Source organism: Diadema setosum, chromosome 13, assembly GCF_964275005.1.
Source record: "Diadema setosum chromosome 13, eeDiaSeto1, whole genome shotgun sequence".
In the NCBI taxonomy this organism is placed as follows: domain Eukaryota; kingdom Metazoa; phylum Echinodermata; class Echinoidea; order Diadematoida; family Diadematidae; genus Diadema; species Diadema setosum.
The window spans coordinates 21,249,513-21,276,382 of NC_092697.1; the positions used below are offsets into that span (position 1 = coordinate 21,249,513).

General features: G+C 38.6%; 1 protein-coding gene across 4 annotated transcripts in view; it reads right to left on the reverse strand.

Annotated features, from left to right (window-relative positions):
* Nucleotides 1-26,023, reverse strand: part of LOC140237194 (uncharacterized) — a 39,106-nt gene extending 13,083 nt beyond the window's left edge. For 2 of the 4 annotated variants that reach the window (XM_072317135.1, XM_072317136.1), the window contains exons 1-4: nt 25,843-26,023; nt 13,083-14,071; nt 4,533-4,622; nt 1,075-1,249 (exon numbers count right to left, since the gene is read on the reverse strand). In XM_072317135.1, the coding sequence (XP_072173236.1) occupies nt 1,075-1,249; nt 4,533-4,610 (253 nt within the window). In that variant the 5' untranslated portion in view covers nt 4,611-4,622; nt 13,083-14,071; nt 25,843-26,023. The remainder of the gene's footprint in view (nt 1-1,074; nt 1,250-4,532; nt 4,623-13,082; nt 14,072-25,842) is intronic. The other 2 variants (XM_072317134.1, XM_072317133.1) reach the window with 2 other exon arrangements.
* Between the last annotated feature and the right edge of the window lie 847 nt (nt 26,024-26,870).

The window sequence follows — 26,870 nt, forward strand, 5'->3', positions numbered from 1 at the left end:
AATAAGTTCAAGGGATCAGTCCTTACTAGCACTTGTGTTATCTTTGATCCTTCTGACAACCACATCAAGTAATAATATTGTACTATTTTTCTTTCCTTTTCTTTTCTCTTTCATACTTTTTTCTTTTTATATTTGTTCTACACATGTAATATGTTCTCGCCAATGAAAACCAGTTTAGTTCTAATGTTTACGCATGTGTATTTGTCTAGCTTCACTTATTAGAACTTTTGTATCCATTCATGTATTAATGTACTCATTTACATGTTGTTGTAATAATAAACTTCAAACTTTCATCTACTGTAGGTAGCAATCTATTCATTATGACTGAATGACCTCAGAGACCACCTGTAACTCTCTTAAGCTTAAAGGGAAGATTAACCCCAAGAACAATGTGGATTGAGTGAAAGCAGCAACATTAGTAGAACACATCAGTAAAAGTTTGAAGAAAATCGGACAATCGATGCAAAAGTTATGAATTTTTAAAGTTTTGGTGTTGGAACCGCTGGATGAGGAGACTACTAGAGGTTATGACGTATGAGTGGACTACAATATCAAGAAAATATAAAGAAAATACTACAAAAATCCATTTTTCATGAGAATTACAAATTCCATCAAATTGATATTGACATATGTTAAGGGTAGCAATTATTCCCCCTGCTTTCTGAAAGCGGTTGGTCCACTGCTCTTTCATAATTCTAGAAAAGTGAATTTTTGTTGAATATCCTTTATATTTTCTTTGTATTGTTGTCCACTCATACGTCATATCCTCTAGTAGTCTCCTCATCCAGCGGTTCCAACACCAAAACTTTAAAAATTCATAACTTTTGCATCGATTGTCCGATTTTTCTCAAACTTTCACTGATGTGTTCTACTAATGTTGCTGCTTTCACTCAATCCACATTGCTCTTCGGGTTTACCTTCCCTTTAATTTCAAACCAGTGACCTTTGACCTTGATAAACAGACTAAAACCTCTGATATGTAATGTCTCCAGCATCCTTTGAGGCTGAGGTTTGAAAATGTGGTCTATTGCCCTTGACATATTGAATGTCATGAGTAGATACTTTGATTCAAACCTTCTCTGCTGCGGTATCCATGGATGTTGGGTTGCGGAGGATGACGTGCTGGGAAGCCCTGGTATGATGACTCATTGGAGAAATGCCGACTGCGTTGGCGTCCACTATCTGAATGCTCCGCATAGGAAGGATAATTGGACCCTGCTCTTTGGTCTGAGTGTTGTTTAGCTATGAGCTATTGCAATTTGAAGAAAACACAGTAAAAGATGAGGATCAAAATCTTTAATTGCATGTGTAGGAAAAACATGTAATGTCATCAGATACACAAGCAGTGACAATGACAAATCTCAAACTAAACACACACTCAGCATTCCACACTACAGAAAATATACCTGTATCTGTCCATGCATAGAAATGCAGTACTGTACCCAATTTTATGTACATGTACCATAAGTCCCATTTTCTTTGCTCACTTTCCACTAATAAGTAACCCGCTTGTTAACTCCATAAACTGGTAATTACCTATCATGAGGACAGGTCATCACATAATTGCAATGTATATCATTGTCATAATCCTTGTGCATAAAAATTCAAGGAACAATGAAATCATTTTATTCTATATTAGAATCATATTGTATACCAAAATACATGTATTCCGATTGTGTAGAATGTACAAAGAAGACAAACTACTTCTGTAGTGCAGCTGGATATGGGCATACAGCCATCTTGTCAGATGGAAAATAAAAACAACAGACATTTTGTACATTGTACATTGTATAATGTACATGCCGGTAATCAAATGACACATGTACAACTGTATATCACATACCGGTATTTCACAAGCAGTGCTTTATAATGTCAGTGTTAGCACATGTTATAGAATGGGTAGCGAAAATCCTGCGATCTCATTTGTCGAGAGCTATGTGTTGATTTTTACTGGCCGCACGCTGATTCCCAGTGGTAAACATGTTATCGCGCACTTGTAGCAAGAGTACACGTACTTGTAACAAAGGTTCGCGCACTAAGCAAGCGTTCTTGCACTAAGTACTGATGCACGATTGGCCATGCGTCCAGTAAAAACTGATGCATGGTTTGCGGACTCACGTCTTCGGCAAGCCAAAAGGAAATGCATCCAGTACATTTGTAATCGGGTAACATGATAAAACTAGAAATGTCGCTTTGGCGACTGGTATGCCTCCGCCATAATGCATGATTTTCCCAATAGGTCTAGATAGTACATGTGGACAATGTGTGATTACATTTTCACAAAATTGGCAAAATATTGAAATGACAAGTTTGTCACAAATGTGTTGAATGTTCACCTTCCTTGACCTAGGTTTAATTGGATGAACAGGAGAGCATGTATCTAGGGATTTAAGGACTTTAACTCGACTTTGACCCATTCATACATTTAGGCATTGAGTAATTTTCAAGGTACAGGTGTGGAGAAAAAGTGCAATTTCTGAATTGAATAGTAAATTGTTATCATTTTCATCTGGCCCTTGACCCTAAAATTCATAAGATAATCACTTTCAGGTAGAACATGCATAATATGTACTAAGTTTCAAGATAACTTGAGCCACTTCCGAGATATGGAAGAAAAAATTAGTTCAGCACTTTCACTTGATCTTTGACCTTTTGACCTTTGAGGCAAAAAAAGAAGACAAAAAAACTTTCCAGAGAATTTCTATTAGGTTACACATGTATGCATACACCAAGTGTAAAAAAAAAATAACCCTGCTGGCATTGCATGATAGGAGGGAAATAGTAAAATTTTGAAGTGTTGCACTTGACCTTTGACCCCTGACCTTTGACCCCATGAACCCTACATTCTCTAGATAATCACTTCCAGTCAGTATATGTATATGCTATGTTCCATGAAGATACCTTGAACAATTTTCCAAGGTATGGAGAAAAAAAAAAGTTTTAATATTTTTACTTGACCTTTTGAACTTTGACCTCATGACCCAAACTTTCACCAGAGAATCTTAACTGGGTAATACATGTATACACTAAGTTTCAAGAAAATATCTTCAGGCATTCAATAGATATGGTGGAAATAGTGAAATTTTATGTATTTGACCCTGACATTTTGACCTTTGACCTTTGACCTCATGACCCAAACTTTTACCAAAGAATCTTAATTGGGTAATACATGTATACACTAAGTTTCAAGAAAATATCTTCAGGCATTCAATAGATATGGTGGAAATAGTGAAACTTTATGTATTTGACCTTGACCTTTTGACCTTTGACCTTGAGCATGTGCACCCAAAAGTTGATAGGCACAACTTCACCCCCTAATACACATACATGCCAAGTTTCATTAGGATACCTCAACGAGTTTTGATAGTTACCTTGTCCACAAAATTCATTACGGACGGACGGAAGGACGGACGGACGGACGGACGGACGGACAACCCGAAAACATAATGCCTCCGGCACCACTTCGTGGCGGAGGCATAAAAATAGGTTTTTGGCAAGAAAATTACCCATTCTATAAAACAGATGACGCACATGTCTTTTCGTGCGTCAGTCGGAATATAGTGTGCATGCGGTAACTGGAATTCATCCTAAACCCACTCGGCTTCACCTCGTGGGTGAAGCATTCCATAGTTAGGCCAAAAAAAAAAAATTGTTGCATTGGCGTAACCCGCCCGACCCTAAAAATTCCGCCGACCCCATGTTTTTTTATTTTTTTTTTTGCTATCGATATCAAATATCTTGTTGATTGCGATCGCGATCGCACAAACCCGGAAGTGGAAATGGCTCTGGGGATATCGGATGTGTACGAGGGAGAGATCTAGCGCCTCGCATAAGCCTTCCTTGATCAGTACGTCATCTGTTTCCAACACGGACACGTACTCTAACAAGATTTATTCATTGTATACGTAGCATTCAGACTGCGATGTATTGTGCACAGTTTTGCCGTAGGTTTCTTGTGTGGAGAACTTACACGAATCTGTATATGTGGGACTGTAATAGAGATCGCCGTGTGCGATGAAAAGATCGTACATATGGGTCAATTTGCATCTATCTTATCTAAGTCAAAATAGTAAAATATGAAGTGAAAACATTCAGGATAGGGATTTCAACATCTTTGAATTCTGTGAAGGGGTATAATTCCAGTAATATCGGCCTCATAAATGATTTGTAGAATAGATGAACACAGCACATTCGGTGCAGCAGTTGTTACTGTTTACTGAGCTGAGCACGAGTTTTACACGTAAAATGCAGGTAGCAAAAAAAAAAAAAAAAAAAAATCCGCCCGACCGACCCTATTTGAAAATCTCATGTTACGCCAATGCAACAATTTTTTTTTTTTTGGCCTTACCTTATGCACACAATTCCGATTGACGCACTCAGACCTGTGCGTCATTTGTATAATGAACAGTAATACAAACATGGGAAATTAACAGGAGGCCTATTGCATCCACTCCACAGGATGTCATGGGTTTAATAATAGGTGACAGTGACAGAATGTACATTTACATGATCTGATCTAATGTGACACTCACCCGATTGTCATTAGGGATTTTGAGCCAAGATGGAGCAAAGTCATGCTCAGGAGGGTTGGCCATGGTAGCCAGTGGCATACCATGCTGTTCCTGGATTTACAAAGAGATAAACATACCGACTTGAATCCACATGACAAACCTTACAACAATTATACAAAATAGAATCATGTATGCTGTGGTATGCACTAACTAGCAGGATGTCATCTTCTATGTGAAACACATGTGTCAAGAAAGTAGCTCCTACACATTGACATTGTTAACAGTATATTGTACAAGTCTCCTATAAATGAACTTTTTGACTTGTGCTAACATTGTGTTGCATACACAAATTTTTCAATGTAGACTTCCTGCTTAATGTATATGTAGTGAGTATGGGTACATGAGGAAACCAAAACCCAAAGAGAAATGTGGATTGAGTGAAGGCAGCAACATTAGTAGAACACATCACTAAAATAAAGTGTGAGGAAAATTGGACAATCGATGCACAAGTTATGAATCTTTAAATTTTTGGTGTTGGAACCACTGGATGAGGAGACTACTTGAGGTTAAGTCATGTGTGGACAACAATATAAAAAATATATAAAGGGAATACCACAAAAATTCACTTTTCTAGCATTATATGAAAGAGCACTTGACTAACTGCTTTCAGAACCAGGGGGAATAATTGCTACTATTAACATATTTGTCAGTTGATGGAATGTGTAATTTTCATGCTGCTTTCACTCAATCCGCATTTCTATTTAGGTTTTGGTTTCCTTTAATTGTATAAGAATGCATACAGTGTACCACTATAGTATTCTTTTCGGCAGATAGAATACAGGGTATAACCATACTCAAAAAGATTAATGCTTTTACACTGTATACATGTATATGCTTCACTTTCTATAAAGTGAACTATATGGCATACAAGTATGCAGCATTTACACGTATATTATCATTTATACCTTGATGAGCAAAACTACTAAATGCTCACCATGAGGAGATTAGAGTAACCAAGTATGCACTGTACACTGTATTACATTAAAATGCACATAAATGAGCATTTTAATTAGGGGTGTCAAATTACATCGAAATGACTGATATATATATTTAAAAAAAAAAAATTTAAAAAAAGGGTTTTTTTTTTTTCTCCTGAAATTGCTTTTACATATTCCTGATAAATACCGCTTTCATTCACCACTAGCACATATATTGGAACCATGACATATCACAAAATATGAATGCCATATTTTCACAACTCAAAATGGATGATCAATTTTGTAGGCATAACTTTGAAGTTATATAAAACCACTTTCATATTATTTCATAATGTTTCTCTTTTGCCAAAGAGTGAAGAGGTGAAACTTTCAGGACTGTAGGTAATATGCTGGCCATTATTAAGAAGTTTTATGAAATTAGGGCTGGTATGTTGGAAGATATGATAATTTTCATAAAAAATCGATCTTTACAGTTTGACCTTGAGTAATCACATATGTGCGCCAAGTGTTTGGATCTATTCAAAAATGTACATGTATAAACATACATGGAGTAATGAATATGACATTTATGTTGACTTGAGTTGATATCCAAGATGTGACTCTCAATTAAGCCAAAATACTATGTTTCTGCATATGATAAATGAAAAAAAAAAACCACAAAACATTGAAATAAGAACACTAAATTTATAAACATTCATCATATGACCTTGATGCAGTAGACAGTGGGCATGGATGTCTTATATTTCCTTAGCAATGTGTACTGGTAAATATACAAAAATATAAGTTCTTATTGCTCAAACCTGCTAAAATTTTCACACAATATATTACTACATATTCATGAACAATTCATGGCTAAAAACCAAGGATACTGAATATAAAAAGGAAAAGATATCTTCCAAGATGTCAAATTAGGATTCAAGTCACTGAAAATACAACAAAAAAAAAGCTGCATTTATTTTCCTCAGCATTTGAAGATGGCTCAAAACTCAAAACTGGCTGAACCTTTATTGGCAAACAGCACACCACATTGTTGGGTGTCTTCAGTACTTTCAGAAAAAGCAGAAAAGTAGACTGTTACTTCATGTATACTGTAAAAGTGGTTTCTTTCGCGTACAGATACTTTCGCGGTTTCCATCGGTGCCGACTTTTTTGCGTGTGTTTATATTCGCGGTCGGCAAAATCTGTGAATTCACAGCCGGCAAAAACTGTTTTATTTTGCACATGAAAACCCAAAATATAATCCAACTATTCTTTTATTAAAGGGAAGGTAAACCCAAAGAGCAATGTGGATTGAGTGAAAGCAGCAACATTAGTAGAACACATCAGGTCAATTCCACAGAAAAGTTGCAGTTTATGAAAATCAAACTATTGAGTATAGATGATTATTGAAGCTTAATTAGATGATCTGGTATTGTTTACTCAAAGCAGCCTTTCACAACGGATATTTTGATACCTCATTTGTGAACATCGGTGAATGTGGAGTGGAGTTATGTCCGAAAAACCTTCATTTTTCATGAAAATTGCCAATTTTTGCAGAATTTATGTATCATTTCTGATACACTATTATGACCATAATACAGCTTGTGTAATTCTCAGATGGCTTATTTTCTGAATGTTCTTTGGTCATAGATTGGTTTTATGATGTTCTTGAACTTGTTCCGGCATCAGTAAATATTATTCTCTCAATCTCAAAATGTGGTAGTTGATAGCGTCCCATAAGTAACATTTTTGTGTCCCATCAGTCACACTGGTTTTCCCTATCCTGCTACTGTACCAATGAGTAGATAATCATATCACTTGGCTCAGGGTAAGCACCAACCCTTTGCTACATTCAGGAAAGAAAATATCTTTCCAGAGACTCTGTGTGTAAGAATATTTCAGAACTTACTTTCCCATGTGAAAAACGGTGGTCCTCAAATGTCCCATAAGTCACGACAGCAATTTTTTGTTGCTGTACGAAATGCAACGATACTTTTCAAACTAAGTATGGTGTTTTCATAAACTGTGATATGATGGATCTAACCATGAACTGAGAAAAATGCATTTGATGCAACTATTTTCTCAAAATACTGGTTTGAAATTGCCGAAAATTGTCACTTTGTCCCATAAGTCACAATGGAATTGACCATCAGTGAAAGTTTGAGGAAAATCGAACAATCGATGCAAAAGTTATGAATTTTTAAAGTTTTGGTGTTGGAACCGCTGGATGAGGAGACTACTAGAGGATATGACGTATGAGTGGACAACAATACAAAGAAAATATAAAGGAAATTCAACAAAAATTCACTTTTCTAGAATTATGAAAGAGCAATGGACCAACCTCTTTCAGAAAGCAGGGGGAATAATTGCTACCCTTAACATATGTCAATATCAAGTTGATGGAATTTGTAATTTTCATGAAAAGTGGATTTTTGTAGAATTTTCTTTATGTTTTCTTGGTATTGTTGTCCACTCATACGTCATAACCTCTAGTAGTCTCCTCATCCAGCGGTTCCATCACCAAAACTTTAAAAATTCATAACTTTTGCATCGATTGTCCGATTTTCTTCAAACTTTCACTGATGTGTTCTACTAATGTTGCTGCTTTCACTCAATCCACATTGCTCTTGGGGTTTATCTTCCCTTTAAAAAAATAGAACAGGTATGCCTGCATTTAATTTTTTATTTAAAATTAAATGCAGGCATACCTGAAATCCCGTCTCTCGAGTACCGTACAATGACCGCACGCGTGGGGCACGTGCACAGGAGTTGACCTACATGTACATTGTGCGGTATCGCTGTGTGTGTGTTGACCATCAATAACACTCAATGCGCGGAATCTTCGTGTGTGCATGTGCGCAATAGCATTGTAACAAGTGGCGAGTTCAAAACATTTCCTTGCGTGGTTAATTTTGCGCGACTTTTCAAAACATTTTTGTGTGATGTTAAATTCGTGGTTCAACCTCATAGCGCGAAAATAAAACCACCGCCAAAGAAACCACTTTTACAGTAGCTGTACAGCATGGGTTAAAAGGTCACAATGTCATGAAATGAAGCCAGCATTACACTCCTACCATGATGGGACTTCGGACCTCATAACTTTCTCCAGCAAAACCACTGTTTTTTATTGCATGTACAAATGTAAGCAATGCTAGGAAAAAATCCATTAATTTGATACCAAACACATAGGGGTAGACTTAAAATTCAGACCTCAAATCTTGATTTTAAATAAGTTGTGAAACACTTTTTTGATGGATTACATGGGTTTGGGGGACTTTTTGGTAATTAATCTTCAGTAATTAACAGTAAAATATGAGAGGAAATTATCTATTGTCTAACCACATGTGATTATCAATGTCTAAGCATGCTGCATGTGCATTCTTTTAGAAGTGAGAAAACCATGATTGCATACCCTGATTGTGTTTAACACCTCTTGCTATACAAGAAATGAAAACTTCAGGACATCTGTCAATTACTATGGTAAGATGTACAAGTACATGTATATTTCTACCAAACAAAATACTGCTGCTACAGTTGTGTACATGAGGAACAAAGACCAAAAGAAAGGTGCATTTCCACTCATACCTATTCCATTTAATTCCACATCATTTGAATTATGAAACATGCCAATACAGTTGTATCACTGGTCTAAGGTCATCATAGTTAATAGTTAATTAACAATGCCTTCAAAGTATACCCAAATACAACTTGCTTAGAAGTGCTGTGCTTGAGCACATATCTCACTTAAACCCGACAATATTAGTAACATGTACATGTAGAACTGCAGACAGGTGCTGCAGGGGGCTTTGGGGGGGGGGGGCTACTCACATGTACATGCATTATATTCATTCAGAGCATTTCTGGTTTCATATAAGGTTGTCCAATTTGGGGGCACTGGGTACGTACATGTATGTGTACCTGCCAAGTTTGGTGAAAATTTGACCCTATGGGATTATGTGAAAATTGGGCCCCAGTTTGTAACCCAGCCCAAAGGGGGAATCCCTGGATCCGCAATGAACAAATGGGCAATTCCACGGTAACTGACGTTACGCGTAAGGATTTTCATAAAATTGTTTATGTTGTAGTTTTGTGAATGAAAGCACCCGGGGCTTGTAATTAGCATTGATGAATGAGTTCATGAGAATGAAGAAATAGGTGGAAAGTTTTTCTCTCAAACTGCATTCCTTATCACATAGCAAGTGAAAATGTGTTGGTAACTGACGTTACGGAAAAAGGACATGGGAAATTATGGTGTAGATTTAAATGGAAATATCTCATGTCCCTGACTTCTAAACTCTATGTGTTTTATATGGCAATATACCTAGGTTCTTAGGAACAGTTGTGCAAAATAATGTGCACTTTAGATATTTCCTTTTAGCACCATGTCAATTTCAGTGAAGGCATGACGGTAACTGACGTTACGTAACTGACGTTACGCTTACATTTGCCATAGGGTTTACACATGGAAAATCATGATTAGGAATAGTTTTGTGATATTTTATGATTCTGACCTTTCAGAGTGATTTGTTTAATATGGAATCATACCTTGGTTCATCAATTACAAATACCCAAATGAAATGAAACATTAGTCTATTTTCTTTGTGTTTAATGAAAACTTAAAGGGAAACATGTCAGTAACTGACATTATGTAACTGACGTTACACATACTTTTGCTATGGGGTTTACAAAGAACTAATTTATTTAACAGGTTATTATACTGCTGCAGTATACCAGTAACAATCCCAGGCATTTACTTAGCAACAAATTAAAACAAAATCTAAAGACACAAACGGGATGGGGCCCTTAGAGGGCAAGCTCCCCCCCCCCCCCCATGCCATAGCACAGTTGAGCAAAAATAATGTAAATGCACCAGAGGATATTTCTTGACATTTGTCTTAAGATTGAATGCTCATTCAACAGTTATGATTACACAGAGCCATTTAGATTCAGCAGTTCGAAGTATGAATATTGACATAACTAAGGGGCTTTTTTTTTTTTAATGAACAGGAAAGTTTCTATCTAGAGTACCCCACCCATAATGCCCTGCAGTACTACACAAAACACAGATATTTTTGTGTGTAAAAAAAAAATATCTTTCAGGTCATGGGGAAAAAAACACATACAAATAAAAATATTCATACGGCCTATACATGTATGAAATCTACTGTGATATATTCTTTCTTCTTTTCTTTATTTTACTCCTTCTCCCACAAGGCATTGTTAGGGCCACAAATGAATAAATGATCTCCATTATCAATAATGATTTAAATGAATAGTGTTACACTTTTAATATTTTTTCTGTGAAGAAGAATCATGCTATTTTGGTCAAAAGGGCATTATTTGTTTATTCCTTGCTTGAAGCAATGTAATTGTTTTTCTTTTCCTTTTCACTGGTATATCAAGGCTTGCCAATACATCGCAGATACCAAGAAATAGAAATTTGCAACGAAAGAATTCTAAGATCAATATATACGAATCTTCCTGTTCATGATTATCATGTATTACAAAAATGTCCCTGCATGAATGAAATAAAGTAATCAACAAATATGCACAGTTTTTTATTTTACCCTAGAATCACCTCTCACTTTGAGCAACATCAGTGTTAGCTTCAAACAGTAATGACAGTACATGCCTTATGTCAGGCCTGCTTATGTACCATTTCAAGATGTGCCATATTAACTAAACCACACATTTAAGTGCAAGCGAAGAAATATATCTGTTCCTGCATTTGCCTTTAGGTACTGTAGAAACTTCACTAAGTTTCCAGAAAAAAAGAAAAATGCTAGCAAAAGTAGTCATTAGTAAAGATTATAAAACTGTTGGTATACAGCTGTACACAAGCTTTTTAATAGAAAAAGGTGGTTACCATGCAACCACATCATTGATTAGGCCTACAAATGTGAATGTACTGTATAGTAATTTGAGTGCATATTGCATGTGGTAAACCTAAACTTCCAGATGATTTAACTTTAAACTTGTGCTGAACAGAAAATCAAAAGCTCAACCCCCCCCCCCCCACCAAAAAAAAAAAAAAAAAAGATAGATAAATAAATACGATAAAATGAACAAAAAAAATGTATCCATGGACATACAGTGTACCATGGTGATGACATCATTCCCTGTCAAAGTTCCCAGATGTATTGAAATGGCCTAAAGTAAAAAAAATTGCCTAAGTTATAATTACCGTCATGGTAACTGACGTTACATACTGGTGTATGACGTTTTGGTAACTGACGTTACACATTTTGATGTGTTCATTTGACTCTCCAGTATGCCAAGTATCCTTATTTTCTGGTATTGGAAGGAAGGCATATGGGCATACATTAGAAATCCTAAGTTACATCATACAGCTCACTTTCTTTGATGAATAAAGTTAAAAATTCCTTGTTTTTGGTAACTGACGTTACATCCATCATTGTCAAACTAATTAAAAGTTTTTATAAAATTCTTTAAAGCAACCAGCTTTTTCTTTCTATCATGTGGTAAAAGACTTGTCTGGTAACTGCATACATATAAAAGATTGTTGTTTAGAGTACTAGTAAAGTGGATATACAGAGGGTAAATTATGTGACAATACACTCTTTCTTACCATTGAGTTATAGGCATATTTTGGCAGCCATTTTGAAAATCAAAATGGCCACTTTTATTGAAAAACATAATGATTCTTAAAACTTCAACTCAAGTATTGTCTGAAAATGTATGGTGTTTGAAACAAATATCATTTTGAATTTTTGGCATCTGTGTCCTACATACCGTGGAATTGCCCAAATATGAATTTACAGTCACCAAAAACTAATACAGCTGTAGCATTAAACTTTTGTGTATTGGTCAAGATATTTTAATACCCAAGTGCTACAATACCACAAAACTCATACTTTCACAGACTACACTGTATAATACCCATACATTTGTCATAAAATGATGCATATTTTATATTTTTCCCTTAAATGTGTCATTTCATCTTTGAGTCTACACATTCAGCGGGCCCAATGGTAATTTGCCACTGTCATTCAAAACAACTATTTTAGAACTACTGTATTTTGAAGCACTATACATGTAGCTGAGTTTTTGTTTCATCTGCAAATGGTAAATAATGCCTTTAATTCTTATGTTATGCAGCAAGAATTTCTCCTTTGGAGAGATGAAAGACAAGAAATCATTCAAAAAATGATCAATTACATCCGATGCTTTTCCTCCTCCAGTCTAGAAAACAGACAGTCACATTGATGCTAACATTGGTCTGTTGATGGAAGAAAAGTCATTTCTACAAGCTATGACATGAAAAGACTGCTCTACCATACATTTTACCAATAAATAAGTTCAAATTCACATTGTACAGCGCAGATTGAGACTGCCACTGTGTATACTTATTTCTGAATAATGCCTTTACAGCGTACATAACTTCAATTTTAACAGTCATACATGTACAATGTACACATACAAACAAATACCAGCATATTCAACACATTGGGTAAGATCTGTAATTAATGTAGTTTGTAAGGCAAACCAGCTTCATTCAAGTAAAATGAACATGGTTAGTGTCATTTCTTACAGCTGCTAAAGAATAAACAGCAAAGAGTGCAGTGCAACTTACCTCCAGGCGAAAAAGCAAATTGGCAGAATGGCTTTGGGGACTCCAGAAAGTAGGCAGGTGGAACTGACAACTGTAGGTCTATCACAAGCAGAGTGAGTCCTTCCTTCTGGTTCTTGCCTTCCACAGATCCTTATTCTTCTCCTTGTGGATACCTCCCTTCCCTTTTCTACACAGAACGTGTCTTGATATCTCCTTCATGCAACCAGCCTTTTTTCTCCTTGCCTTACTCTACTGCCTTTCCAACCCCATTCTCACTGGGTTACCTTGCCATGGTAACAGCTGGGGAGTGGAGCCAGCAATTGTAACAAAAATGGAGACAGTGTTCCTTTTCTCCTTTTCTCTTGCAAAGCTTTGAACAGAAAAAAAAAAGGCCAAGTCTTCTGCAGACTTCCAATGGCAGTTCACGTTGAATGCTCGACGTCCATCTATGCTGTTGGAGTTGCGCTCTGCTATGAATGCATCATGCTCTATGCAATTTTCTAAAAGTAAAATGTACCTGTACTAATTTGTTTTGCATCAAATTCCTTTCTAGTCATGCTGTAATTTGTCTGCCATGTGGTGGCTTGCTTTAATTTTCAATACACAATATGTAATATGTATTCACAGAACAACTTAAAACAAAGGCGGCAGGGTTGTCCGTGATTTATTGTTCCATGTTATATGTCTGGACAAAGTAACTAAAAGTTGAAAATATCTCCATAGCCCATTATTTGATTGACAGCTTATAAAATCCTCATATCAAATTTGGTTTATCTAGGCATTTATGATGAAGGTTGCATTGAATATTCTGGCCAACTAGATATCTTGCATCAGTGCATAAAACCACATACGATTCAACGGACGAGATATATTGAGGGAATTCACAATGGCTTGTAAACACTCGTCAGAGCCTTCTTTCCAAGATCATGTGATCAGTCATCCTTCACAGTGGGCATAGCATATCCAACACATGAAAACAGCAGGTAAGCAGCAACTCTGTGAAGTGGTGTCTGAAAGAGAAAAGACACAAATATCCTTCAATTTACAGATTCATGTACAATTCTGATCTCAATTCCCCTACTTCCCACGACCCCTCTTATTTTTTTCAATGTTTTTGGGAATAAAACTCATCTAACAAGTAAATTGCCTTATCACAACCCACAATAGTTTGGCTAAAAATCATAACTTGGTATTTTGTTTGTTTGTGTTGGAAGGGATTTATCTTTAAAATCAGTGATTTTAACCAAATGTCATCAAAACTTTATACCAAGTCAACTTGTTCATTTTTTCATCTTATAAAGTACATGTACAGATACCTCATGCGATGTTGCCCTGAACTTATTGCTGTAAAAAGAAAGGCACGGTAAGTACCAAGTACAGCTATAGACAGACAGACAGACAGACAGCCTGAAAGCACAATGCCATTCCTAGGCTGTTAATAGGAATTTGCATTTTGATCTCTATGGCATCATACCTGCAATTTACAATTGATGTTTAAAATTTTGGCAAGTTTTCTAAGAATATAATTATGTTGATACATGATTGTTATACATGTACACTCACCAATGTCTTCACTTACAGAATTTACTCAGTCGTTTTTGTTCTGGAGATTCTTCTCCCCTTACAGTTAAAATCTAACCATGTATTTTTAAGGAAATAAGCATTGGGAAAATGTGGCACTGGCACAATGGGGGTCACCCCTTGATTTGCCATTACCCCAACAAACCTGAACGGTACACTCACTAATTTATTTACTCATAGCATTCTTTGATCTTCAATAGAAGATCTTTTAAAGATTCTATTTTTGGGATGCTTGAAAAGGAAGATCTTTTAAAAATTCTATTTTGGGGGATGCTTGGCCAAATTGGGCAAGCAAAAAGTTTTGAAGCAAGCCTTTTTTCACTTTTCTCCCTTACAAACCCACTAAGCCAACTATAAAGAAGCCCAAAGTGTTCTGCAACAATTTGAAAAGAATTTGAAAAATGTGAAAAGTTACATAGCACCCTGCAAGAGGGTGTGAAAAATTAGGTTAGTTTCATTGTTTCACAAGGTGCAACGTACCAGGTACACATTGTGTGATGTTCATTGCATGTTTATGTGGCTTTAGCCATATCCAGCCTAGTCTCCTCTGTTGTAAACTTTGTACAATCTAGTCACACACGTGTGGCTCCTACTTCGGCCATGATGGATACAATCACAGGCATGTAGCTGTATACATTTTTTTTTCTTTTTTTTTCTTTTTTTTTTTTTTTTGGGGGGGGGGGGGGTTGGGCAGTGTATACAGCCACATGTGTGTGTCTTTACCATCCAGACACATGCATGTGGTTGTATTCACGGCCCAAGTGGCTTGATACAGCCACACGCATGTGACTAGACTGTATCCAAGCACACATGTCTACCGCTGTAGGCTTGCTATCGCTGCAGCCACGTCAACATGTAATGTGAAATCTACATCACACACTGACTTGCAAAGCTAGGAAAATTTCCTAAATCTTTATTCTTTGAAGACAACTTTGTTTACAAACAATATTCTATACTCCCTTCTATTTTAATCATCTTTGTTTTATAATAAAGATTGATTTGATATCAACAGCTGCATAACAACTGATTGGGGAATAACTGATTTGTGATTGATAAGGCCAAAGAGCAATCACATTTACGCATTTAAGCAATGATGGCGTCTTGATACATTGTGCAATTTATCGTGGGGACTTTGGCTATTTATGCAGGATATGAACAGCACGTAAATGTGAACACGTGCACACTGAAGTGTGTGTATATTCTCTGAAGTACATTCAGTAAAAAAAAAACAAAAAAACCTGTACCAAGGTTCTACCTCCCTGGCCAAAATTTGACGGTGCGCAAAGGCATAGGTTTCTACATGTAGCAGGTGGTTGAATTGTGGACGGCTTGCTTTACTGCTTCCTTGTACTTTGAGTACATACAGCACCACGTATAGCAGACCCTATGACAGCATACAACAGGAACACATGGTATTGATATCCGATCTATATATCAGCATGCATGCTCTCGATCTCACGCTTGCAATGTTGGTGTTGTGGTGGTCAAACTCGTAATAGAACGAGGGCATGCAGCATGCGTGGGACTGCAAATGTACACAAATGCCTGTGTGGAAGGGTAGCAAGTCACCATGCGATCACTTATGCACGCATAGCCTTTTGTCAAGGCCCTCTCGCTGTAAATGGGCAAGCGAAGCGAGCCCAGCCGAGCGCACCAGCGCGAGGGCCTTTTGAGATCTGCTTCACAGATTATTATTCATGACACGTGAACCCTTCTGAATACTCATTTTATCGGGTTCCGGTCAACCAATGGAATGGCGCGCTCCCCAAATCCTCAGTCTTGGTGTTGTCACGCCTGTTCGCATGCATCACTGACCACCCGCAGAGGTCTGCCACAGAACTCTACACACTCTGTGTGTGTAGAGTTCTGTGAGGTCTGCGGCGTGCATTCGCTCCATTCAAATCGGGTTTGAGCAGACAGACACGCTAATTGGTCGACTTTTGCTCCTGAAATCGGGGAGCAAAAGTCGGTAATTCAAAGGGCTAACAAAAGGATGCGAAGCAGATCTCAAAAGGCCCTCGCGCAACCCCACTCAGCTGGGCTCTCTTCACTATACAGCGAGAGGGCCTTGACAAAAGGCTAATGCACGCACAGATCACATGCAGTGTGACGACACAGCAGGGGAGTGGCTTCTGCACTTGTTACGCATATTTCCTAACCGCAGTACGCTCATTATCTGATCACTGGAGACCTGCAAGCGTATGCAACTTTTCAGTGTTGTCTGCAAACATGATTTGGACATTTTTTTGTGCATACTTTGTCAAAAAAGGTTGTATAATAGTACTGTGATTTGACAGGTAAACTTCTTGACACAGACACATTATTTTGCCATGAAATTTGAAACATGTCTTAATTATGTAATTCTCTTTCATATTTAAAATAGTTCACAATCTACTTTTCAAGGAATTTCAAAAATTACAAAAACATTCCAGACACCCTAGAAGAAAGCAGGATAGTCACTGACACATAAATAAGTAGATAGAAAGACTTACAAAGTAGAACTTGTTACATTTTGCTGAGCAACTCCAAGCCAAGGTGTTAATAGCCGGGTTCACACGTACACATTAGCGGGATGACGATCGCGATGCTCATCCCGAGTTTTTTTGCGAGCGTCCACACGTACCAAATTATCCCGCTAATTGCCGATAGAGATAACAGCAAAGCCTGCAAACTGGGTCACACAGCGCCCTTCTCTATCACTGCCTGCGCGCACTTACCTTTGTCCATTGTCTTTTACGCGTCAGTGGTGTGGTTCGCGTGCTGTTGTTGTACTCCAGAGGTGAAGGACCTCTTCGCAGAGGCCTCGCTGTTGTGATGTGCGTATTGCATGATGGGATGTAAAAACTCGAGATTCTAATCCCGACCGTTCACACGTACCAGCGCGGCGCCAATTATCCCGCTAATTGAGGAACCAGCGCAAGATTTCTTGGGATTAGCATCGCGATGCTTATCCCGCTAATTTTCGGGTTTTTTCTGTCCACACGTGCAAAAAACTCGGGATGACGATCGCGATGCAAATCTCGAGATTTGTATCCCGCTAATTGGTGTACGTGTGAACCCGGCTAATAGGACAAGAAGAAGAACTATCATGTAAGATCCTATCCAACTCGTACTACCGGTACAAGTCTAGATACTAGATGTCTGGAAACTACAAATCTAGGATATAGCCTAGAAATCTAGTCAAGATGTATCTACCGTGTACGTACGAAACGTAGTAGACACTACCTGATCACTATTGATGAAGAATGGTCTAGCTAGACTAGATCTAGGGCTCTTTATGATGCATTAGTAGACATAGCATTGACTAGAGCCAAGAAAATTTACCCAGTCTCTGTGCGGTAAGCTTACCAGTATTCGGGCACCTACAATGTACCACAATACAGTCACTTATCACTACTCACAAGCCAGCAAATTCTATTATCACAACACACGCGAATCACATCATTTCAAATACTGGCACTGTCGTTCATAAGAGGAAGTCCCTTAGTCACCTCCGAAAATCCATCAAAAATCTCATATTTTGCTGTCAAAAATGCAAAATCAGCACAACCTTTCCAAAGCAAGAGAGAATCAAGCCCAGTTTAGAGAATCAGAGTCATGTAAAAAGCACTTAAAGCAATATGCCATTCTCTTGCAAGATTTTCTCCTTATTGCAAGCTCAGAGTGTGATGGTGCTGGCAAAAATGCAAAAGAAAAACAACATCTCCATACATGCTGATACAGTGACTAAATGCATCAGGCAAGAATTCAGTCACCAATGGGCGGCACAACATCCCCGAGCAATGCGACCTTGCACCAAAAAGGTATGGCGCAGCGCATTTTTCAGCAGCCTTGCATGCGCATTGACACTGGACGCTGCACATCGCCTGACCGAATTCTGATTGCGTTGACAGGATTCTGGTTGGTTATCATAGCCATAATTACTTTGTTGGATTGCCTTTTATGATGTAGAACAAAATCAAAATTGAGATAAAAGAAGTCTGATCACTTTGATATATTTAAAACAACGCAAGTCGCCCATGATTCGACTACAATGCCGTCAAAAGTTTGACCGCCTGCTACATGTAAAAACCTATGTGCTTTTGCGCACAGTCAAACCTTAAGCACAGGAGGTTAAACTTTGGGGCAGGTGCCAATAAGTTACAAAAGGCAGCGTATACAACCACACGTGTGTCTTTACCATCCAGCCACACAAGTGTGGGTGTAGCCATGGTACAGCCACAGGTCACTGGATACAGCCACACGTGTGCATACTGCAGGGCCGGCAGAACCGGGGGAGGGTTCATGGATTTACAGAGGTCGGTTTTGTATGGACTACAACTGAGGTTGTTCTTGAAAGAATGGAATTTTCAGTGTTGATCTGCTGGTTGTCAAAATGGCAAGAAACAAAGGGAAAATGCATCTGCTTCGGGAAGAAAGCCTAGGGTAATTGAACTATGACAGGCAGGTAAAAGCATTAGAGAAGTTGCACAGATACTAAACAGAAAAAGACAAAAAGTAAAGATTCGTTACAGCCACCTGGGCTAAAAAGGAATAATGTCATCTCTCAGACAGGAAGCGGAAGGCCAAGAAGAGCGAATTGACTGTCCAAGCAATTTTTTTTTTTTTACTGCTTTTGTAAACAACAATGTTATAAAAAATCACTGGGGAAGCAGCTCATAACTGGTAAATCTTAGATATGAACACAATTCTGTATTCTCTGCTCGTCTTTTCTCCTCATTTTGTTTTGTTGGTCTTGTCACAAACATTCATCTGTTTCAATCGTAAGTTTTATAGAAGAAGATCCTCCCATTCCAGGCCGGCCAGCAGCACAGCCACATGCACCGACTGCTTTTGTGTACCCTATGCGGCACTTAGTCAGAGAATATGCACGTGTTGTAGTGGTGCTGGGCACAAGGCTCCGAGCGCTGCTTGCTACTGTAAGAGTGAATGTTTAGCTAGTTCGCATACATGTATATATGTACAGCATGTACAAAATTGTATGATATGCCAAGCCCTGGTCTTGTTACATCCCAAGATGCCATTGTGGAGTTGTCCCCGGCCCAGCCCGGCCCGGCCCAATCAATTGTAACTTTGGTTGATTCTAAATTCATCTTATGAAATAAAGAAAATAAGAATGGGAAAAAAATGTACATGTAGGAAAATAAAGATGTCTAGAACTTAGAAGGTAGAACATCTATGATAAAATATTACATGAGGTTAGAATCTATTATACTTCATCGCTTTGCGGGCAATACACTTGTACATTGCATACTGCTGCACGATCAAACCCCTGTCTTTCTTATCTTTTCTACTCTTTGCCTTTGTTTACTCTGTTGGTTCTTGTACGCTGTCTCTGGCTCGACTCCTGACCACATTAGTATATGATGATTAGTGTATCGCTAAAATTTCTTTCTGCGAATCAAATGCAGTTCTCCAGGACTGGAGGAAGTCAACAAAAGAAGAATACCTGGTAAGTTGACGTGGTGGCTACACCCCATACGCGATATCAAGCTTCTCCATGTGTATGGATATGTACAATACACATGAGTGTGCCTGTATCTCGTGACTCGGGCCATGTCTACAACCACACTCATGTGGCTGGATGGTAAAGACACATGCGTGTGGTTGCATACACTTTGAAGTTTGATATAATTTGACATAACACAAGTCGCCCATGATTTGTAGATTCGATGACCACCCCGTCCAAAATTTGACCACCTGCTACATGTAAAAATCTAGAAGTTTTTAGAACTGTCTATGTGTGCTTTTGCACACGGTTGAACCTTGGCATGGGAAGGCGAACCTTGGTGCAGAAGGTGCGGGTACCGATGAGTTATAAAAATATTGCAGAAAAGTCAAATAATCAAATTCTGGTAGATTCACCCAAGAACTACAGTCTAGATCCAATAATTTCAATAGATTTGGGAAAATGGAATATTAGGAAAGAACAAGAAGTTGTAACATGTCTTACATTAAACAGTTTATAAATTCGTACTCATAGTATAGTTTGACCTACATGTACTACTCATTGATCACTTTTAGATTTTAATACTTGTATCTTAGAAAATATCCCTCAGTTTCACCTTAAAGGACAAGTTCACCTTCATTAACATAAGGATTAAGAGAATGCAGCAATATTAGGCCAAAAAAAAAAAAAAAAAATTGTTGCATTGGCGTAACATAATATTTTCAAATAGGGTCGGTCGGGCGGATTTTTTTTTTTGCTACCTGCATTTTACGTGTATAACTCGTGCTCAGTAAACAGTTACAACTGCTGCACCGTATGTGCTGTGTTCATCTATTCTACAAATCATTTATGAGGCCGATATTACTCGAATTATACCCCTTCACAGAATTTAAAGATGTTGAAATCTCTATCCTGAATGTTTTCACTTCATATTTTACTATTTTGACTTAGATAAGATAGATGCAAATTGACCCATATGTACGATCTTTTCATCGCACACGGCGATCTCTATTACAGTCCCACATATACAGATTCGTGTAAGTTCTCCACACAAGAAACCTATGGCAAAACTGTGCACAATACATTGCAGTCTGAATGCTAAGTATACACTGTATAAATCTTGAGTACGCGTCCGTGTTGGAAACAGATGACCTACTGATCAAGCGAGGCGCTAGGCTATGCGAGGCGCTAGCGAGATCTCTCCACAGAACTCTTACACAGTGTAAGAGTTCTGTGGATCTCTCCCTCGTACATCCGATATCCCCAGAGCCGTTTCCACTTCCGGGTTTTTTGCGATCACGATCGCAGTCAAGAAGATACTTGATATCGATAGCAAAAAAAAATAATAAAAAAACATAGGGTCGGCGGAATTTTTAGGGTCGGGCGGGTTACGCCAATGCAACAATTTTTTTTTTTTTTTGGCCTTAGCAAAACACATCCGTGAAAGTTTGAGGAAAATTGGACAATCGATGCAAAAGTTATGAATCTTTAAAACTTTTGTGTTGGAACCACTGGATGAGGAGAAGGCTCGTGATGTCATATGAGTACAACAGTATAAAGAAAATGTAAAGAAAATTCAACATATTTTCACTTTTTTTTCGCATAATAAAAGAGCACTTGACTTGCCTCTTTCTAAAGGAAATGGGAGTAATATTACCCATAACATATGTCAGTAACGAGTCAAGGGAATGTGTACTTTTTTCAAACAATGAAATTTTGTGAAATTCTCTTTATATTTTCCTATATTGTTGTACGCATGTGACATCATACACTGCAGTAGTCTTTTCATCCAGCGGTGACTGCACAAAAACTTCAAAAATTCATAACTTTTGAATGGATTGTCCGATTTTCCTCAAACTTTCAATGATGTGTTCTACTAATATTGCTACATTCTCTCAATCCTTATGTTAATGAAGGTGAACTTGTCCTTTAATTTCATTCCACTCAAGGCACAAAATACCGCAGATTCGTATCCCGGGCTCAGATTGTTGACTCGTATGATACATGCGGAATTATCGGCGTCAAACATAAGTGACATTTTTTACTGTACACCGGCGCAAGCTCATCATTTTAATCGACCACCTGTTTTCCCATTGAAAAGCATGCAATCCAGTGAATGAGAAAATGTGTTATGCCCCTGTCACACTTTGCTGGATATGGCAAGCGCATTAAAAACGAATGTTGATTTTTGACATCCGTTGATATCCGTTAAAATGCGTCACCCATTTGTTCCTCATGCATTCTGTCCTCTGGGCATGCGGTTCTTACAATTATTTGTTTCTCATGCGTTTGCGCGCGTTCCACTGTCCTGTACACAATCGCCCAAGGTGCGTTTTGTTCGGTGGCTAGACCGTGTACGTACGCTCCTCTAAAACGGAAAATGTACACTTTGTCCACTGGATTGAGAATTTAAACAACGAATGGGCAAAATCTTGCCCCTTTCTTTTACGGTGGGCCTATCTGACAAAGTGTGACAGGGGCTTTAACAATAATTACGTGAACATTTCAATACTAATGCAGATTCTCTTCAATTCACTTTTCCTCCTGTTTCTGGGGGATCCTGAGCTTATTTACCTGTATCCCCCTAATTTCTCTTGATCTGTATTCATGTTCGAGTGTTCCAGCATATTGCGCCCTAACCCCAGGGCGCTCCTTATGCTGTGGGAGCGCCCCGAGTTGAAAGAGTGCTGTCACTCAACATTGGAAGACAAACCCAAATTAGTTACAGTACGTATTTCACCAGCAAAAGGCTTTTATACTCTACATAAGTCTCTTATCTAATTCATACTTGCCGTTCACTTGCACACTTTGAAACTGATCCTTCGCTCTTGAAAAGACATTTTTCTAGGAGTCCATCTCCATTCTCCCCGTTCCTTCGTTTTTTTAAACAACCTTTGTGAAGGCACATAGCGCACTGGCGATATGAATATGCATGAAAGGCGCAATGTTTTCACCTTTGGACAAGGCCCTTTCACTTTCACGCTGTTGTGCTCAGGGACAGCTGGGATACTATGTATCGCTTCTTCATTTGCCCAGAAAGCAACGCAATACAGCGAGAAGGTCTTGTGAAAAAGCTACATTGAACTCTGGTTAGTGAATGCGCACAGGTTTCAAATCCCGTCGAACTGAGCAGTTGTCATTCTCACAGATTCCTCTTGACCAGATCATTTAAAGTCTCTAATATTTTCAGAAAGGAACTACGTACTAGAGGAGCAAAACGTTCCACAGCAAGTGTTATCAACAATTGGACCAAATAAAGTCTATACAAATTGAAGAAATTTCGAGTAATTAAGTTGGCATTTAATTGCGATACTCCCCCATACCATGACTCAATATCCTTCCCGACACAGCCTGAACACTTCACATTGCATTCTGTGTTTCGCAGTTTACTTGCGCCCCATCCCACACATACTGTTGATTTTGTGAGAAAGCCATTGCATGAGGGTGGTCGATCTAAAAATAGGTGGTCGATGAGTGTAGTTCTAGATCTAGTAGACTTCTACTATATCTTAGTTAAGACCTGACCTCGGCCTCTGTCTGTCGTGTCGAGTCTTTCTAATCATCATGCTAATTCGAATCGTAGATCTTTTCTATATGTAGATCTAGGCCCTAATGAATGAATAGCAATGTTATCACTACCACTTGCTAAATAGTAACTATACACAGCCCAGTCGCTGTACATGGTACGTCGCGACAGGGCTGTACGAGCGCGACCACCAACCACTAGGAGAGCGACGTAATCGTATCACGATAGCTTTGAATTTTGATACTTAACATCATTTTTGTCACCTCAAACTCATCGAGTATACTCTTCAATATTTACTCTACATCTGATACTCTCAGTATTCAAATGTACGCAACGAAACTTACTGAAATTGATCATCATATCCAGCATGTCCACACGGTACACAATCTTTCACGCCAGGCCTAACTATACACAGCCCAGTCGCTGTACATGGTACGTCGCGCGTACCATGTACAGCGACTGGGCAATTTCGGTAAGTTTCATTGCGTACATTTGAATACTGATAGCATCAGATGTAGAGTAAATATTGAAGAGTATACTTGATGAGTTTGAGGTGACAAAAATGATGTTAAGTATCAAAATTCAAAGCTATCGTGATACGATTACGTCGCTCTCCTAGTGGCTGGTGGTCGCGCTCGTACAGCCCTGTCGCGACATACCATGTACAGCGACTGGGCTGTGTATAGTTAATGGCTTACCAACATGACTAGAGTAAAATATCCCGTTTGCGGCAGTTTAAGCATTGTTAAGGGTTTTTCCAACTTGTAAACAAATCAAGCAAATTATTTTCAACCATTTCATATATCATAGACAAGATTATTCATTAACGCAATTGTTTTCAATAAAAGAAATTTACCATTGACCAACGCAGTTTTCATGATTTACCAGGGCAAAACCCGGCACAATTTTCGCCGATAAGGGCGATATGCGGCGTAGTATTTCTACGTGCGGCACGATGTACAATCCCTATGCAATACGCGCGTGCTCCGCGATCTTTAGCTGAACGCCTTCACATGTCTCGCGAACATTGCGTAAGCGCCAATACCCATTGCGAAAGCACGTGAAAATAGCGGGCGCACATGCATTGGCCGCAAACAAGATCGCAATTCTGGCGGTGTTGTTGATGTCTTTCTCATGTTTTTCTGAATTTTTCGATGGTAACGTCCACTTTACGAGCAAAAATGGCGGCCCACATCGGCTCGCGAAAGTTCTATTTCATGTGAGGATACGTTTTTAAAATCCATGAGCATCGGGAAAAAGACAAAAAATCAAGTTTCTTGGACCATTATTTCTTAATTGTTATGTTAAGAAGTACCGAAATCTTTATTTTGGATGCGATATGTTGTCATTTAGGTAAGAAAATTTCACTTTCGTCAGAGATCGTGCCCATTTTATCGGTTGGTTTTTGTTGATTGCTAGTGTGTTAGTATACAGAATATGTGTAGTGTGCATGTAACAGTGCAATGCTGTGTTTAGCGGTATATTACCGTGTATGTTGTACCTGCCGCGAACGGCTGCACGGCCGCTTACTGCCGCAGTTACTCTAGACGTCCGTCCAAGGCCAGTAACTTGAGTAAGGGCAAATAGCCTCCTCACCCAGACCCTTAACCTTGCCGCACTAGATCTATGGTGTTGATGATGGTACACTACCAAGAATATCAAGATGGATGTGCGGTGCTTCTCAGCTCAGCTCAGTTCAGCAGTATTAAGTATAATTTAAAGGAAGTCCAGAAGTTACAGAACGTGTTTTGTACAGTACTCGGTGCCATGCCAGTCATGACACTGACAGTGCAGTGGCAGTGGATGATATACATTATACTATTTAACCTTCCAGTTAGTTCCACCTTCCATTGATTGTTGTCTTACTCGTGCTCGTAAAGATTCTATGTTACAGACTGTAGTTACTTGCTTGTACAGTACGCCTCACGGCTATTTTAAAGTTAGACGGAAATATTGGTTGATACTATTAACACTATTAATACATAAGTCAATGACCACTTACGACATCACAAACGTTAATTACTAGTAGACTCTAGTAACAATTAGCACTGCACTGGCACTGACTGCCAAGTCTGACCGTCTCTTTTGCTTGCATTGCCAATCACCCATTGCATTGCAAGCACGCGAGGCAACACACCACAGCACAACATGTCATAGGATGCGTAGGTCCCGCGAAAATTCACAAACCCATATCGTTACAACCACGAGAAACATCACGTAATTACCTTTCGAATCAATCCACATCAAAGTCGTGGCACTCTTGTGATGCTGCCACTGCGAAATAGACGACTCAGTTTAAAATGGTGGCTATAACTCTTGGTGACCAAAAGCAAAGCTTTGATGAGGTTGAGGTTTCGTTTACTATTTAGTACAGCTTACAGATAACAATTCCGCGTTCTACCCGTCTGTACTACTGTAAACTGCGTATAGTTCTTCTTCATTCAAAGCGCGCGTGTGAGGAAAGCAGCCAATATGGAGGACACAGTATCGTTGGATCGAGACGACACTTTTAGAATCTCGCTTTTTGCGAGAAAAAAAAAAGAAAACAACGAAAGGGAGACCTCTTGTGCCAGCGAAATCGTACTAAATTGTGTACATTAACATGCAGTAGTTTATACTTTTATACAGTTTTGCTTTGTTGTAGGTTGTGAGCAGTGCTCTGGGGGGTGTTTCATCAACGCTTGTCAGTGCCGACAACTGTCGGCGCTGACCAATTTCAGCAAAATCCTTGGTTTTGATTGGCTGAGATGCTCTGGTCACTGACTGTTACTATGGTGATTCAAGTTGTCGGCGCCGATAAACGTTGATGAAACACCCCCCTGATCTTTCAAGGTCGAGTACCGTCATGTTTTGAATTGTTTAGTTCTGAAACAAAAAGTGTGATTTTTTTTTTCACGTGCCATAGTGTGTGTGGCCCGTGTGTGTTTAGTAGTGATGAGTTAATACAATACGACTTTACCTATCGAACGATATACATGTATTTTAATTATTTATGTATTTAAAAGAGCTATTGCTTAACAGGTCAGTCATTCTTCCAGGGCTTTCTATGCCACAGCCCTGTCGCTGTACACATAACTATAGTTGTCGCGATGACGGCGTCTGGTTGGGCTATAGGGCTTTCTTTGTAGTCATGAAATCAGAGTCTTTATGTCTACCACTTGGAAGTTTAGAACTTCAATAAGATTATTGTTTGATCAGATATTGCCTATACTATGGATATGAGGTATGGGGATTTGAGAAGATAACCCAGATT